The sequence below is a fragment of the Mesoplodon mirus genome (genome assembly GCF_964341445.2).
Source record: "Mesoplodon mirus genome assembly, chromosome: 2".
NCBI lineage: Eukaryota > Metazoa > Chordata > Mammalia > Artiodactyla > Ziphiidae > Mesoplodon > Mesoplodon mirus.
In genome coordinates, this window is record NC_138977.1 from 44203232 (window position 1) to 44221635 (window position 18404).

General features: G+C 40.8%; 1 protein-coding gene across 3 annotated transcripts in view; it reads right to left on the reverse strand.

Moving 5' to 3' along the window:
• The window catches only part of ANXA3 (annexin A3), a 60676-nt gene that overhangs the window by 33946 nt on the left and 8326 nt on the right, over positions 1–18404 (reverse strand). For all 3 annotated transcript variants that reach the window (XM_082638378.1, XM_082638376.1, XM_082638377.1), the window contains exons 3-4: positions 5273–5360; positions 1150–1244 (exon numbers count right to left, since the gene is read on the reverse strand). In XM_082638378.1, coding sequence (XP_082494504.1) covers positions 1150–1244; positions 5273–5360 — 183 coding nt within the window. The remainder of the gene's footprint in view (positions 1–1149; positions 1245–5272; positions 5361–18404) is intronic.

The window sequence follows — 18404 nt, forward strand, 5'->3', positions numbered from 1 at the left end:
CCTGAGTATTGTCTAGTCTTCATTGAGAGTAAGGTAACAACCTGTCACTGACGTTTCTTCACCACATGATCTAAAGGAGCCATTCACCAGTCATTCTCTAGCATATCACCTTTTTTTTTCATATCATCCATTTTAATACTTTCATAGCACCTACCAATATCTGAATTTGTTTTATTTGTATATTTATTATTTTTCTAATAGAATGTTAGGTCCATTAAAGAGAGGAGACTCTGCTTTTTTTTTTTTTTTTCAGTACGTGGGCCTCTCACTGTTGTGGCCTCTCCTGTTGCAGAGCACAGGCTCCGGACGCGCAGGCTCAGCGGCCATGGCTCACGGGCCCAGCATGTGGGATCTTCCCGGACCGGGGCATGAACCCATATCCCCTGCATCAGCAGGTGGACTCCCAACCACTGCGCCACCAGGGAAGCCCGAGGCTCTGCTTTTTATTCCAGTGAATCTCCAATGTCTAGAATATCTCCTGACATAGAGTAGTACCCCACTCCTGACACACAGTAGTTTATTATTGAACAAATAAACTGCTTGGAAAAGACACACAAAATGTTCTTGAATAGTTCTTGTATAGTTTCTGGTACTGAAGAAATATTCATCTGCTGAACAAATTAAAAAAAATAAGTCTATAATTACATAAACATATTAAAGTTGGAAGAGAAATTAAAGATCATTTAAGACAGGATTTATCAGATAATTGATCAGATAATTCTTTATTGTGGGGGACTGTGTTGTGCACTGTAGGATGTTTAGCAGCATACCTGACCTCTGCCCAGGAGATACCAGAAACATCCCCCCCTCTCCCACCAGTTGTGACAATCAAAATGTCTGGAGACATTGTCAAATGTCTCCTGGGAAGCAAAATCCTTCCCGGTTTATAGCCACTGATCCAAGGCAACTCTCCTTATTCAACAGGTGAAGATAACTGAGGCCCAGAAGGAGCAAATAACATGTCCAAGGCCACTCAGACAGTTAAGGGAAAAGACCAGGACTCCTATTCCAGGCTGTTGACTGGATACATAGGGTACTTTCTGTTACACTTGGCCTGAAACAAAAGATCCGTGGGCATAATCATATGGGAGCAGCCTTGATCCATTAGTGATTAGCCCTTTACTGCCTGTTATGTTAATGAAATCTTACCTTTCCATATGCTGCTTGATATTCCTTAGCAATCAGCTGCCGCTGTGCATTCGACCTCTCAGTCAGAATGCTAATGAGCGTTTTCTCATCGGTTCCTAAATGAAACAAAAATAATTGTATTCACCATCAACTCAAATATGCTTAATATCTGTTGTGAACAAAAGAAAAATGACTAATGGTCTGAAACAAATGCAGAGAGGAAGGCATTTTAATTTTTAATTTCCAGGTCTTACCAGGTTGGCATCTTTATTTCTTTGATTGCTTGGCTTTTAGAAAAGAAAATTGACTTTATTTGGATAGTTTAGGGGGAAGAAACCCATCATTGCCCAAATATTCCTATCCATATGTCAGACAGAGGAAGTAGCACAAAGAACATACTGCTTTTGAAGTAGGTTTCTTCATCCTTCTGAGGTTCAGTTACTGTCTTATCACTTTATATCTTTCTATCTCCATATTTGATATAAAAGTCATTTTTTTTCTCTAGAAAAAAAGGAACTGACATTTATCAAGAACCTACCACACACTAGGCACTTTTATTCATTGTCATAGTTAATATTCACAGGGCCCTGGGCAGTAGGTATGATTAAGCTGTTCTAAAGATTAAGACACTAACATTTAGAAAACTTACCTCACTTGCCAAAGTCAGGCAGGTTTTAAGTGGCACAGCAAGAATCTGAACTCAAATCTCTTAATCCAAAACACTTATTTCTATCAGTGGTCCATACCTCTTTCAGGCATTTCAGACCCATATACTTAACCACCTGTTGTAAGTACAAGTAAAGGGCTGATGTTGGCCTGCCTGAAAACAACCTCCAGGTCACTATTTTTTTGGTAATTATAGTATTAAGATAATGTGAGAAGTTGTGTCTGCTCCTTTGTGGTAGAGGACTGCCCCTGGGTTGGGGGCTGTGAGTTGGCTTCTGTCTTGGGCCTGCATGACTAGAATGGTATAAAAGATCCATTGGAATTCAAGGCTCAACTTCCCTGTGTTGAGGTGGCCTCCACACACCTTGGCTCCATACACCCATGGCAGTGGTACACACTCTACATGAATGACAGGGCAAAAGAAACGGTGTACTTGATTAGTTGCTGGGACTCCTAGTGACAGATGTTGCCCCACTGGGTCTTTGGTCTTGTATTCTTCTGCATAGTTAAGTAAACAGAGTTAGATTAACCCTCATTGTGCCCTGTGAGTCTGATTATCAACTTGGACCTATAAATGTATCTGAATTGGTGCACGACTAGACACCTCCAACTACAAGTATCTCAAAGTCAGCTGCTCCAGGTTGGATTCATCCTATTTCTTCTCTAACTTGTCTTTCATCCTATGTTCCCTCACCAAGGACACCACTATAGATGCAGTCATCCAACCAAAGATCCTGGGGGTCATCCTATACTCCCTTCTTTTCCTTACTTTCTACACTGTAACAATCACCTGTATCTCTTGGATTTGTCCTCTTCTCTGCCACTGTGCACTCATCATATTTTACTTAGAAACTTCAATAGCCTCCTAACTTGACCCCCTTATAATTTATACTGTATATTACTGCCTAAGTAAAATTTTTTTCTAAGTAAATTTTTTTAATGCATCAGATCATGTCAGTCCCTTGGTTGAAATTCTAATGATTCTCTGTAACCTTCGGGATGAAGTTTAAGCCCCTTAGCTTGTGCACCAGTTAATTAGGACCTAGCTCCCACCTCATATTCTAATCTCCTACCCCCTTCTCTGCATCTCTATACCCTTTGCCACTAGACTCCAGACATAACTGACTACCCATAGTTACATGTAGGTTGTACACCAGGCAATTTCTCCTCTCTTATTTCTGCACGTGCTACATGCTCAAGACCAGAAAGTAAACCAAGATGTCTCATGGTTCAGAGGCTGGATCTGACACGTCCCTAAGGCAAATGCCACCATGACGCCTGGTTTTGGTGTTGGGAGTAGTGCTTACAAACAAAAACCTCCTTCTCAAAGCGGGCCTGCAAACCAAAATGTGTAAATTAGTGAAGAAACATAATGTTAAGGAAGAAAGACAAGCGATAGAATTTAAAGACCATTAATTCATTCAAATTGACATTAACTTCATGGAAAAGTCTATTCAACCCTGTGTTTAAATAGGCAGTCAAAGAGATAGATAAAGAAATAACTTTCATTTAAAAATAGCAATAAAAAAAACTAAAGAGGCAGAAATACAATAATATTACACTGATAGTAATAGTATAATTACTATTATGAACCTTAATAGTATAATTCATGGAACTTTACAAACTGACCCTCAAATTCATAGGACAGGGCAAAGCCAGGAAAATCTCTTGCCTTACTAGACACTAAGTGTCATTATAAAATAATAATAATTATGTAATAGTCATAATAGTAATTAGGACAATGTTATATTGAGACAGTGAGAGGCAAACAGACCAATGGAATGTAACAGAGAGCAGAAAAATAGCAAAACTTATAGGACAGCAGTGGCATTACAGATCAGTGTGGCAAGGATAAACTCTTCAATTGATTGCACTGGGACAATTACATAGCCACTTGAGAAAAAATAAAATTAGATTTAAATGCCATTCACAAACATTAATTCCAGGCAGATTAAAGATCTCAGTGTGGAAAATAAGATTGTAAAGTTTGGGGGAGAAAATACAGGAGGATATCTTTATGAGCTCATCATAGAAAAGACACAATAAGTAAAAATCATTACAAAAAATATTGGTAAACTTAATTTCACTAAAATTAAAAACTTCTATGCGATAAAAGTTACTGTAGCCAATATTAAAAGAAAATTACAGGGCTTCCCTGGTGGCGCAGTGGTTGAGAGTCCGCCTGCCGATGCAAGGGACATGGGTTCGTGCCCTGGTCTGGGAAGATCCCACATGCCGCGGAGTGGCTGGGCCTGTGAGCCATGGCCGCTGAGCCTGTGCGTCCGGAGCCTGTGCTCCGCAACAGGAGAGGCCACAACAGTGAGAGGCCCACGTACCGCAAAAAAAAAAAAAAAAAAAAAAAAAGTTTTGTATCCAGAATTATTTTAAAAAATAAATTTCAAATTTTAAATTAAAAAGTAAAAATTTTTTCTTGCCAAGAACAAAGAAGACAATCCAACTGAAAAATGGATAAAAGATATAGAGGTGTAATTCATGGAAAAAGAAGAAAATAAACAAGAAAGGATACTTAACTGCATCAATAATGGGGGATGGGGAGGAGGAAGGAAAGAGATACAGAATGAGGTACAATTTTAGATCCACTCAATTGGAAAAACTGAATAGGATGACTGCTGTAAGTACTGGTAAGAATACGGAGAAAGAGGAAGTCTCATATATTGCTGGCAGGAATACTAATTTGCATATTTATTTGAGAGAGCAGTGTGGCAAAATTTCTAGTTAATCTGGAGGTGAACATTACCTTCAACCCAGACATTTCAACTGCTATATTCTAGAGAGGTGCTAGCAAATGTGCACAACATGACATAAGCATGACTATTCAATGCAATATTTTTATATTGTAATAGAAAAGAATTGTAGGCAATTTAAGTGTTCCCTCACTATTCCCATCTTATGATGTAATAATTCAATAAACTATTCTGCAGTTAAAAATTAATGAACTAGAGCTAAACATATCAACATGGATAAATCTCAAAAACATAATGTTAAGGGACAAAAAAACAAGTTGCAGAAGAAAACATATGGTAGGATTTCAATTTATACTGTTTGAGCCCATGCACAACAATAGGTACATACATATGGAGTACAGAATTAAAAGTTTCATGGGAATAAATTCTAATTTAGAATGCTGTTTATCTCTAGGGAATGAGGTAGGAATGAGATCCAGGCAGAATCGTCAGGGACTGTATCTATAATGATTTATGGTGATGATGATGATGATGATGATTGTTGGTAGCAGTGATGGTCAGGGTAGTGTTTAATATTAAGTAAACATGGCAAATATTAAGATATAATAAAGCTGGGTTCCCTATACTTTGCCACATTATTTCACAATTTTTTAAAGTACCTTATAATTTCTCTAATTGAGTAAGGCAACTTGGCAACCTGAACCCATGCATTTTTAGCTTTAACTTCCTGATGTGCTTCAACATTAAAAAAGGAATTGTAAAGCATCACTCACCAATTCCTCTGATTGCCTTATGAATCGCTTCAGCATCCACTGATGCGCTAAAGCCGGGATAATCGCTCATTGTCCCTTGGTGTCCAACCTAGAAGAAAATATCTGACAGTCCCAATAGTCCAAAGTGACATCTTTATTTATGTTACATACGCATATTCCCATATGCCTACTGGAAACACACAACAAACCCATAATTTGCACACCTTCTTATCACTTCAGGAGTGGTTCAAGAGAGTCTCCCCACCCTAGATATGCAGGCAATATGACAGCTACCACATTTATAATAAGACCTCTCTTTTTCTTCTCTTGTGTAACAAATTGAAAATATAAAACATTCATTCTTTAGAGCAGTGAATTGTGTTAATCATGGTGATTCTGAAGAATATTTGCTTTAAAGTGATATCTGCATGAAAGCAGTGAGAAAGTGGAAATTTCCTACATCTTCTTTTTTCAAGTGATACTTCAAAGCTCTTCACTGTATCTCACCTAGAAGTAACTGCAGTTTATAGACTTCAAGATGTTTTAATTAATGTTGACCACTGTCCTTGGGAAAACCTACACCAAAGGATCCATAAATGAAAACCCCACTAGGACTGTCTGTTCTTAAGCTTTGTTTAATGGATGTACAATTGTGGCAGATAAATTCCCTTCTGAAAGCTCCACTGACATAGGTCTTCAAGAATAGCATGGAAGTAAAAAATGCCATGATACTAATTTTAAGCACATAAACTAGAAACTTGTCAGTAAGCTGAGAAAGACCATCCTACAGAAGGAATAAAATATCTTAAAACTGCTTAAGAGAAATTGAGAAAAATCCAAGTAAACATGTACTTATATGGTACTTCCTAACTCTGAATAGAAGTCTGTCTAGGGCTTCCCTGGTGGCGCAGTGGTTGAGAGTCCACCTGCCAATGCAGGGGACACGGGTTCGTGCCCCGGTCCGGGAAGATCCCACATGCCGCGGAGTGGCTGGGCCCGTGAGCCATGGCCGCTGAGCCTGCACGTCCGGAGCCTGTGCTCCGCAACGGGAGAGGCCACAACAATGAGAGGCCCGCGTACCACAAAAAAAAAAGTCTGTCTCTACAGTGACAATGTTTTCTTTCTAACTGATGTTTCTATCCTATTACTGAGTGATATTGGCTCTGTTGTCTTGTGTTAATATGGCTTCATTTAGGCTCTCCTGAAGTGTTTAATATTTTCATGAAAGGACATTATCTTGTCACATTAAAGTGAATGGAAAATTAATGTTCTGGCACAGTAAAAAAAATGATAGTCTGTTGATTCAATAGATTGGATTGAACAATTTATTTCAATACAATCCAACATTGTTTCATCTTAAAGTACCCAAAATAAAGTTTTGATTCTAAAAAAGTAATTATAACAAGTTAGAAACTAATTGTAAATGCGCCTGATCTAAACCACCTGTAAGAAATCAGTCAATTCAACATAATCTTGGGAGAATTCTTTTTCAAGGCTTAATAAATATTTTATGGATTCACACAGCCAAATGGCTTCATTTCAGTTCTATTCATTTATGAACTTTCGTGTTTACCTTATCTGTCCACCTTCCCTGTCTGGCATTTTAGAAGAACCATCACAATATTGGAGCATTTGAGTGCTTCGTGCCCAGCACTGTGGCACCTTTTATACATTAACTATAACCTGCACAACAGCACCGATGAATGAGTAAGAATGACCCATGTCACGTATAAGACACCAAGATTTAAGGAGATTGGAGAATTTGCTCAAGTCCACATAGCTAGTTAAGGAGTAGAATTTAAAAGCAATTCTGAACATTGCAGCCCATTCCTAGTCTGTCTTAAAACGTAGTCTTGGTACCACCTGGGCTGACTCTTTTGTGAAATAAAATTCATATTTTATGGCAAGACAAGAAGAATTTAAACATAAACATTTTTTTCTGCCCTTTGGCCTCCTCTCTCCCCTCTACTGTGCACTGTGTATCTGCATTATGCATCGACCAAACCTCCCCCATCGGCAGGAATACCTGCTCAGCCATAAAGAGCAACATTCTCCCAGCACCAACAAGACAACTCCTTAAAAGATAACATTCCTTCTTGATCATGACCTACCACTTTGTACTTGCAGATCTGGATTGTGTGAACTGTCAATAATACGTCATTTAATGGACAGCCCTCTGTCTCAAAAAACTTATACAACTGTGCTTTGACTTCTAGAGGGTTGAACAGTTCTCAGAGCTTTCTGAGAGGCTGTTCTTGGGTCATAATCCTCAGTTGGGTTCGAATAAAATTTTCCATTTCTTTCTTAGATCAGTTGATTGATTTGTTGATTAAAATGCATATGACCAGGCCCTGCCCTAGACATATGGAACCATGGTCTTTAGAAATGAGGCGTTAGACTGCACATGTTTTAGAAGCTTCCCTGGTGCTTCTGTGCCATGCAGATATTCACATGGCTGCTTTTGAATACAAAAAACAAAACTGTAGTCAGACTCTAATTATCCATGAATTATGAAAACTCAGGGTTTCCATTCTAGCTGTGACCTTTTCACTGCCCTCTGCTACCTATACATCAAAATATGCTGAAATTCCAATGCACAAAACTAGAGAAGGATGATATTCCCAATCCATCATGCAACTTGCTACCTAGTAAGAACTTAATGGGGAGGAACTACTCGTTTGATTAAAAGGAAAAAAACTACACACATACACACACACACCTGTGTGAAAAATGGCACAGGACTTCTGAAATGGAATCTTAGTGAAATCTTTCAAAGTGCTTCAGTCATTTAAATGAGCAGTATATTCATTTGATAGACTTCATTGCCCAAAACATTCAGAAATAAATATATGACTTATGAAAAAAAATCTTACAGTAAAAGAAATTAATGGAATCTTTTAAAGTAATACATGTCAGGCAGTGAACAAGGTGCTTCACAGACATCTTATTCAACTCTTACCATGACCTTAAAGAGGGGGATTTTATTATTTCCATTTAAAAATGGAAGACGGGCTTCCCTGGTGGCGCAGTGGTTGAGAGTCCGCCTGCCGATGCAGGGGATGTGGGTTCGTGACCCGGTCCGGGAAGATCCCACATGCTGCGGAGCGGCTGGGCCCGTGAGCCATGGCCGCTGGGCCTGCATGTCCGGAGCCTGTGCTCCGCAACGGGAGAGGCCACAGCAGTGAGAGGCCCGCATACCGCAAAGAAAAAAAAAAACAGGAAGAAACTGGATCTCAGAGAGATTATTTGCTTGACATAACTCTGCTACTAAGTACAGCCCCAGAATTTGAACCCACTTCCTTGCAACTAAAATGCCTTGAGGTCTCCACCACATCATAAGACCTCAGGAAATTCCACATTAGTGGCTCTCAAAGTGTGGTTCCTGGATCAGCAGCATCAGCATTGCCGGGGAACTTATTAGAGAGCAAATTCTCAGGCCCCACCACAGTCTTACTGCATCAACAACCCTGGGGCTAAGATTCAGGATCCGGGTTTTCACAAGCCCTCCAGAGGATTCCAATGCACTAACATGTTTGAGAATCAGTGCCCTATTTCGTTCTTAGCTGCCCAGAAAACCAAAACAAGATCGAGCAAACAAGTCATAGATTCTTTTGTGGGCGTGGAATAAGAATTTGATGATGAGCTCATTGTTTCAGGAATGTTGGCATTTTTACAGCCAAACCAAACTGCTTGCATCGCCTGCTCCATTGCAGGCTTAATTCTTTGACATTTAAATTACTAATCAATACTTGACTTAGTTTATTTCTATGAACCCTACTACCCTAATAAAGTGTCAGCGCTAGTGCAGGACATCCTATGGATACTTGGCAAAGCCTTTTTTTCTTTTTTTTGCGGTACGCGGGCCTCTCACTGTTGTGGCCTCTCCCGTTGCGGAGCACGGGCTCCAGACGCGCAGGCTCAGCGGCCATGGCTCACGGGCCCAGCCGCTCCGCGGCATGTGGGATCTTCCCAGACTGGGGCACGAACCCGTGTCGCCTGCATCAGCAGGCGGACTCTCAACCACTGCGCCACCAGGGAAGCCCAATACTTCGCAAAGTCTTTTTATTTTTAATCATGCTTGATCAGATCTCCATCCACATCCCTTAAACACATTTAGTTGCTTTTCTTTTCTCAAACTTGACCTTCAGATGCCCTTAAAAGGAACATGATCCTGAAACCAGTTGGAAAATAAATTTACTGCAAGGAATGTCCAAATAAAGGGGGGAAACAACAGGAGCTCTTTATATTAATAACAATTGCTGCTACTCACTATTTGCTAAGCACATTTCCTGCATTAGCTCATTCAGTCCTCACCGTAAACTGATAAAGCAGATATAATAAATCCTATTTGCAGATGATGACTGTCGCCCAAGTTCTCACAGGCAGCAATTGGTCAGTCTTTGCTCCTAATGACTGGGCTAGGATGCATCTTTCTTCTTCATGCCTATTTAATTTTCCTTGACCCTCTAAAACTATCCTTCAGATGTCAGTCATAGCCCATGACACCTTGAAGCCACTGGTGTGGCCAAGCCACGCCTGGGGAGCTGTCTGCCACTACCCCTGAGAGACACCAGTCTGTCCTTGACTCGGGAAAGTCAGTCATCTCTATTTCTTTATGAAAGCGCACTGCGTTTGCAAGAAGTCAAACATTTATATTCAGAAGAATGGATGAAAGAGAAAAACACAGGGTGCCAATCCTGCTGACAAGGAACATATTTAAAGCCAAACACTCCAGAGCAAGAATAGCAGCTGCTGCAGGTACATTTTGAAGGTGAGGCAAAGCCAAATCCCGCATCACTTCCTAAAGCCCTGGAAAGGCCATGTCCCAAAATTAAGCTTTCAAATCAGAGCCTCATATAAACCTTCAGGACTTAGGAACTCTCTAAGAGCCAGGGAGAAATGATCACTCTCTGCTCAGTGTCAAAACAGTCTGCTGGGTCATGAGGATTTAGGATAAAAGGAAAAATGGAGTAGACTAAAAAAAATAAATAAATAAAAGGATCAAAACTTGGAAAATATAAAACTTATTCAATTTTTCAGGAAAAAGTGGTTTTCAAAACCAAAGAAAGTCTACTATAAAAGGCCCTGAAATGAAATATGGTCAAGTGAGGCAGGTGGCATGGGTTGAATTGTGCCCACCCCTCCCCCTCAAGAAATATTGAAGTCCTAACCCATAGTACTTCAGAAAATGACCTATTTGGATATAAGGTTTTGGCAAATATAATTAGTTAAGATGAGGTCTTAACTAAGGATGGGCCCCTAATCCAATATGATTGGTGTCCTTAGTAGACAGCAATGTGAAGACAGAGACATACAGGGAAATTGTGAAGGGAAGGTGAAAGCAAAGATTGGAGTTGTGCAGCCTCAAGCAAAGAAGCACCAAAGATTGCCAGAGAATCAGAAGCTGGAAGGGGTGAGCAAGGACCCCCTACAGGTTTCAGAGGGAACATGGCCTGCCAACACCTTGATTTCAGGTTTCTAGCATCCAGAACAGTGAGACAATAAATTTCTCTTGTTTTAAACCACCCAGTTTGGGGTACTTTGTTACAGCAGCCCCAGGAAACCATACAGCAGGGAAGAAGCCAGAGAAAAGGCCTGGTAACCACTCAGGTCCTGCAGGGCAAAGGGTAGCATCAGGTAGCGTCGTTTTCTTTTCCCTCAGGCTGGCAGTGGTCACTGCAGACAGAAGACTCCCATCACCACTGCAGGCTCGCTCTCCACCTGGGGCCAGTAAAGAGAAGCAGGGCATGGGGAAAGCGTGGACTGGCAGCCTCAGGGATGCCTGACAGGAGCAAGAACGCCATTATGGCTTTGTCTGCATGCATCTAAGAGGTTCAAGGGAGATGGCTGCATTTCTTCCTGTGCTCACTCAAAGGAGAAAATACCCACACTTGCCAGCTTTTCTTGTTCTGATTTCATCAGGGGAGTCCCAGAGCCAGAGCACTGGAATGTGATAACATTCCAGTGTTGAGCTCGAGTAGAAAGATGAATATGATTCAGAAATTAGGGAAGATGGGGACAAACAAGCGATTTATGTTGTGTTTCTATGAAACACAGATTATAATAAAGGGAAACCCAGATTCCTTAGAAGCATGTGTCACTCAGGGTTAACCCAGCCAGACCCCTGCCTTCTTCTGCCTCCTGGGCCTCTCCTTTGTTGGCTCCTCCCCTTTGGCTGACATCTACAAAGTAGGTTCTAAAATGGAAAGTCTCTTTCTCTTTTCTTTCCCTCTCCTCCTGCTGTGGGTTATTTCTGCCACTTCCCCTTCTATATGCAGATAACTCCCACAGCTGTATTCCCAGCCCAGACTTCTATTTTGAACACTGGTTATATCTCATGTATCAACTCATTATTTCCTTTCAAAATGATTTCTTCTACCATGTATGGTAGTTACTTGTACTTTATACATATTTGCTCACTTAACCCTCAGAACCCATCCTATTATGATCCCATCTTACAGGGGAGAAGACTGAGGCACTGAGAGTTAAAAGACTTGCTGATACTCACATAACTTACCTGTGGCACAGCCAGGATTTGAACCCAAGCAATCTGGCTCCACTGTCTGTGCTCGTCCCCAGTTTGTTCTTCTTCTTCAATCCCTTTAAATGGCACCACCCACCACCAGAAACCTGGGGGTCTCCTTCAATTCCTTCTCTTTCCATCCAAATGCAGTCATCTGCAAGACCTGATGAGACTACTTCAAAACAAAGAATCTCCTGTGCACTTCTCCCCACCTTCTTTGGCACTCCTGTCATCCAAGTCACCATCATTGCTCCCCTGGGCATGGACGTCTTCCCTAGTCTCCCTTCCTGCTTCCTTCTATGCCTACCTCTAGCCATTTCCCACATTTTCTAGCAGCCCAGGGATCTGTGAAAGATCTAAGTCAGGTCATGGGATTCTCCTACTGGACACCCTTCTCTGACCTCCCATTGGATATTCAATAAAGTCCAAACTCCTTGCCCTATCCACGCAGCCTTGCAACATCTGGCCCAACCTTCCCTGTCACCCTCACCTGGAGCCAACTCTCCCCTTTGCCCATTCCCACTTCAGCTCTCCAAAACTCCAGCTGATCTACTGTGATCTCTTTCTCATCTTCATGCCTTTGTGCTGTTCCCTCTAGCTGGAATGTTTTCCTACCTTCAGTCTTCTGATTAAGGGCCGTCTTCTCTGACAGGTCTGCCCCAGGCCACTTGAGCCTGACTTTAACAGGGTCCTCTCCTGTTATTCTGTCTCAGCACCCTTTCTCCCTTAGGGCACTCAGCATTCCTCAATATCTGTTTTATATCTGTGTCTCCACCTCCTCTAAATTAAAGTTCCAGAGGGCAGAGACCTTTTGTTTTACTCACAGTATACCCAGCTCCTGGCCCAGTGCTCAGCCTCCAGCTAGGGGCTTAAAAAATAACTGTGAGTGAGTCTGCTGGAAGTAGATGGAAGCAAGACAATGATATCCCAAGGTGTGGGCTTTCTCCGAGGTCTACACTAGACAACTGGCTGTCTGATGAGGTTGCTTCCTTCAAATATTGATAGTCTAGAAATCAAACTGATCATTGTATCTTGGTAGATGTGGAAGACGCCCAGACTACATAAATGACCTCTTTCAGCACCACAAGCTATGCTAAGTCTTTCAATCTGGTTCCACGAGCCCAGATGGATGCCTGGTGCACCTGGGATGTTTCCAGTGATTCTATTGTATCTTCCTTCCTGTCTCTGCAAGCACTCAGCATTTCTCTGTCAAAGGCAGCAAACCCAACTATCTGGATTGAGCTTGAAACACTGGGCCCCTGAAAAGACTTCATCAACACAAACTTCTTTCTCAGAATCATTTTCATTATTTGTTTGCAGCAGATTATAAATAAGCTGTATTCATCTTCTTTTGAGTCATATAGCACCAGTGTCTGAGAATTATTTTTTTGTACCACAATCAAAGTCAGGAGCTTATCTTAGCTAAGACTTCATGACCAAATTCTCCTCTCGGCCAAGGGCCACAGAGAGTTGAAGACTATTCTGGCCACATCCTCAGCTCTGTGCACATCTAACTTCATCTTACGGGGGAGACACCTGCATTTAAGGGACCTTCACTCTAACTGTGGAAGATACAGGGAACTTGGCTCACTGAAGTGAGGAATCTGGCTTCATCACATCTTCTTGGCTGGAGAATGGTGGCTGGCTTGGCAGGATTTGGGGAGTACAGTGGTGACACTCACTCTCCTCCCACTTCACTTCTATGGGAATAGGGATCCACCTGAGAGGGACTAAGATCAGGAACGTTTACTGTTTGTAACATCCTGGGAAGAAGATTTCTTGCATCGATGACCAAAGTCATTAATGCTCACGTGATATGATGTTAAATCATGGATTTTGTATGAGTATGTTTGTTGTTAATCCTCACAAAAAGTTGCTACAGATTTAAAAATATTTCCTAATGCAAAGTAAACCTAGACAGTGGAAACTTCTTCTATAGTTCATTCAAAGGCTGTCAGGACTACAGGGATTCCTTGTGGCCCTTGGAGGACCCTGAAGTAACAAAAGAAGAGAATTGTAATGCTCCCCCAAATCTCCTTGTCCCCCTCCTATCACTTTACTGGGGTTTTCTTATTGCTCTTCTGTCTCAGAGCTTTATACCTGCTGTTCCCTCTGCCTGGATGGTCTTCCCCTAAATATCTTCCCAGCTCACTCCCTCACTCCATGTTGACTTCTGCTCACATATCTGAGCAGAAAACAATGTACCCTATCCCTCTCATTCTCCACCTCTGCTCTTCTCCAGAGTACTTAAAACTGACTTAATGTACTATACACTTATTTCTTTATTAGCTCTCTTCCCTAATAAAATCAGAGGCATGTAAGCTCCACGCTTTTTTATTTCTCTTTCCCTGCTGTATCCTCTGAGCCTAAAAGAGTATCTGGCACATAGTAGATGCTTAGTAAATATTTGCTGCATGAATAAATGAGTACAAAATGCTTTCTTGTTCTGGGTCTTGTTTTCTTTGATAATTCTCAAATGCCATTACCAGACTTTTCAGAGCTCCATGCCATATCTCAAAAATCTGACACATGCACTCTTCACCTTTTGTAAATCCTGTTCACGTGAGACTGTCACTACTCTTATTTAAACATGCCTCCAGAACATAGGCGAGGTATTTAATCAAACACAAATAGTTGAAGATGAAAGGAGCAAAGATCTGAGAATGGAGGAAGGGGCAGACTTGAGAATTTTCTACCCTTTTGATTTACTCTCTTAATTCACTTAAGACCTCTGTATTAATCTTATTGCTCAGTACTCTAAAATACTTATGTTTTCTAACTGCTTTGCATCCGCCAAAAAAAAAAATAGACTTTCAAGAGAGTCAAATGATACCTTCTCCCCTTCACATTCCTTGCTCTCAATCTAAAACGTTTTCAACAGCAACAAGTTATATTGTCAAATTACATTTTTTATTATAATTAAATATAAAAGAGGGACCCTCCCTCCTTGGTGGTTAAGCTTGGGTCAGGGAGTGGCAAAGAGCAGCCCTTTAATGTTCATTCCGTTCATTCCCAGGAAGCCTCTCTCTTTTCACTCAGATTGTATGGTATTTCTTTCCAGGGTTTGTCCTAAAACAAAGCTCTAAATGTTTTGAATTGAAATCCAGGTCTAACCTGTTTTTCATTAACTTCCTGCAGAGGACCATTTGTGAAACTCTCTGAGTGCCAGTATTTACTAAAGAAGCTTCAGGAACCATGGTTTGAAACATGGTTAACACCAAATAGGAAGTTACAATCATGTCGAAAGTACCTAATCAGGCATGATGTCTATACTGCTTGGGATGTGAAAAGTCCATTTCCATGAAAATAGTTATAAGCCAGATCATCCAGCCCTGAGATGCAGTAGACAGGAGGAAGACTACAGAAGAAGTTCATCACATCCACATGCATGTAACACAGGTGTCTTCTCCATACGCGGCTTAAATTTGCATGGTCGGGAAAAGCAAACACACTAGGAAAGAAAGGTCTAGTTGGATGTCCCACCAAAGCAAGAAATATGAAAGTGGATGGGGCTCTTACGAATCCTTTGTACCCAGTACCAAAAACATCCAAATGCCGGGGCTGATGTCATCCATGGGGCAGAATTTGAAAGGCACTGCGTTCCCAAAATTCCCTCCACATTAGCACACTGCATCTTTCCTGGGAGCCCTACCACTGGTGTCCTTCCTCTGGGTTTCACTCCAGAAATGGGAACATTGTATCCTCATGTGTCAAACTACACCAATCTTGTTCCCAGGAAAGAGAGGAAGGATGGGGTGGGGAAGGGAAGCTGTGCTCTCTAATTCTCACCAAGGACTTATTATGATGGGGTAGCTTCTCCTATTAGCAAGTTTCCACCTTAGATAAACCTTCCCCAGCCTTTCCACCATCAAGCATCCCTTTTTGTATTTCTTCATGGACTCCATGTTTTGAGTGACCTACAAAACATTAACTCATTTCCCCCAGTCTTACTTGTGATTAAAGATGTAACTTCCAATCAGAGCTTCCGATCAGCCTAAGATAACCAGTACCTTAGTGATGACAGCATTTTAGTAAAAAATACAGGAATATGACGTTTTGAAAACTCTACGCAGCCTTGATGTAAGGTATATGTGTATGATATAATAAAGATATATGTGATCTTTGTCCTAGGTTCCAGCCACAGAGCTTCAAAAACCACTGGAATTTACTGAGTGATGGGACTGTCTTTACTGTGCTAATGAGGTGAGTCATGGTGGGCCATGAGATAGCTGTAGCACCAGGCTGGTTACTAAAAAGACCCGGCCATGTGATTAGAGGGTTGGCACTTTGGGAACTCAACGGGACTGGAGACCGAATTCAATCGTGGCCAGTGACTTAATCAGTCACAGCTATGCAATGAAACGCCAGGAAAAGCTCTGGATGCCGAGGCTCAGAGAAGCTCCCTGGCTGGTGAACACACTTATGTGCAGGAAAGGTGAGGTGCCCTGACTCCACGGGAAGAGGGCTTGGAAGCTCTGCATCCAGGGCCTTTTCAGAGTTTGCTCTATGTGTAGGTTTTATAATAAAAACTGTAATGGTAAGTATAGCACTTTCAGTGAATTCTATGAGGTGTTCTAGAGACTTACTGATTAGGGTCATGGAAACCTCCTAATTTATAGCCCCTGGGTCAGAACAGCAGGTGGCTCTGAGACTTGCTGCTGGTGTCTGAAGTGAGGCTTGAGCCCTTAAACCTGTGGAGTCTGATGCTAGTCCCAGGTAGTGTCAGAATTGTACTGCGGTCCACCCACTGGGAGTGCGAAGAGAGCATTATCTTTAAATATATATAAGCATCCAAACCCATAGAATGCCTTTAAATACATATAAACATCCAAACCCATAGAATGTACAACACCAAGAGTGAACTGTAATGTAAACTACAGACTTTGGGTGATAAAGATGTGCCAATGTAGGTTCATCAATTGCAAAAAATGAACCCCTCTGGTGGGGGATGTTGACAATGGGGGAGGCCATGCATGTGTGGGAGACAGAGGGCACATGGGGAACCTCTGTAACCTCCTCTTAATTTTGCTGTGAACCTAAAACTCCTTTAAAAAATAGTCATATTATATATATATTTTTTTTTATATTATATTATATATATATATATATATATATATATATATATATATATATATATACACGTAAATGCAAGAAAATACTAAAAATAGGTATGGTCAGAAAACATCTATTTGGGGAAAATCCATTGGTTTCAGATGACTCTGAGAGAATCATTCCAATGGGGAGGAGGATGCTGTTGATGTGTACTAAAACCAGGCCCAGGAAACAGGCAGAAGCTTCTTCACTAAAACAGTTGCAGGGATATTAATTAACAAAGAATATGTTTTTAGAAAAAAGCTAATATACCGAAATGATAATGATTACAACATCTTCTGAGTGCTCACTACATGCCAGGTACTGTTCATGCATTTCACATGAACGGATTTAATGCCTTCAAAGTCTAGATGATGTAGGTACTGTTATTACACTTATTTTACAGATGAGGAAACAAACATAGCAAGAGACTAAGTAATTTGCTCAAGGTCATATTCAAGAGTTTGCCTTTTAATCAATTAGAGAGTCATGAAAAGTAGAACTGGGGTTGTGGCTGGATGGTCTTCTTTCTGCTCCAGTAGAGCCCACTGCACTAGGTACACGCTGCTTTCATTGTTTAGCTTCCCTTTGGATGAACTCCTTCATGTTTACAGGAAGTTATATTTTCATAAAGTTTCTTTTATCCCTTGGTTCCAGAGTCTTTCCATGTTCCCCTTCCTCATTTTGCAAATTAGCATTTGGAATGGGAAAGGAAGAGTATATAGTTAGTTCGGATGCTACAACAGTTCATGATGATTATAGTGATTATGAGCTAATGTTGAAAACTTTTAGTAGCATAATAAAAATATTAATTTGAGGGTTCATATAGTTATTACATTCATTATTATTCTGTAAAAGCAAGTTAGGAATTGACCAAGGAGCAAAGAGCTCAGATTATTCCTATGAGAAAGCCAGCCTTGTAGAAGGCACACATAGGAAAAATACTGCTATGGTATCTTAATAAAAATGTTCCAAGACATTCTCATTTGTGTGTTGCCTGAGTGCTTGCTATAGATGTAAAGGCAACATTTGACAAAGACCTTGAGTTCAAAGAGTACAAACTGATAAGATACCAGGCCCTCTCATCAGGGGTGAAGTAGTAGAAGCCAAGCCTGAACAGAGATACACAGGTTTCCCCGTTATCTTAATGCAGAGCATCTCTATGAAACTTTCCATAAGTTGAAATGGTGTAAAGCCAAGGGTATCCCCAGATTTTCAAAAGTTCATTTTATGCCACTTCAGTTTTAAGAAAGGCCTACATTAATACATTGATGGCATAAAAGCAAAAATCCTCTTTGGATTTCTTTCAGTTACCAAAAACAGGTACAGGCATATCATGTCTTTATTGCACTTCATTTTGCTTTGCAGATATTGTGTTTTTACAAACTGAAGGTTTGTGACAAGCCTACATCAAGCAAGTATATCAGCGCCATTCTTCCAACAGCATTTGCTCATTTCGTGTCTCTGTGTTGTATTTTGGTAATTCCAGCAATATTTCAAACTTTTTCATTATTACTATATTTGTTATGGTGATCAGTG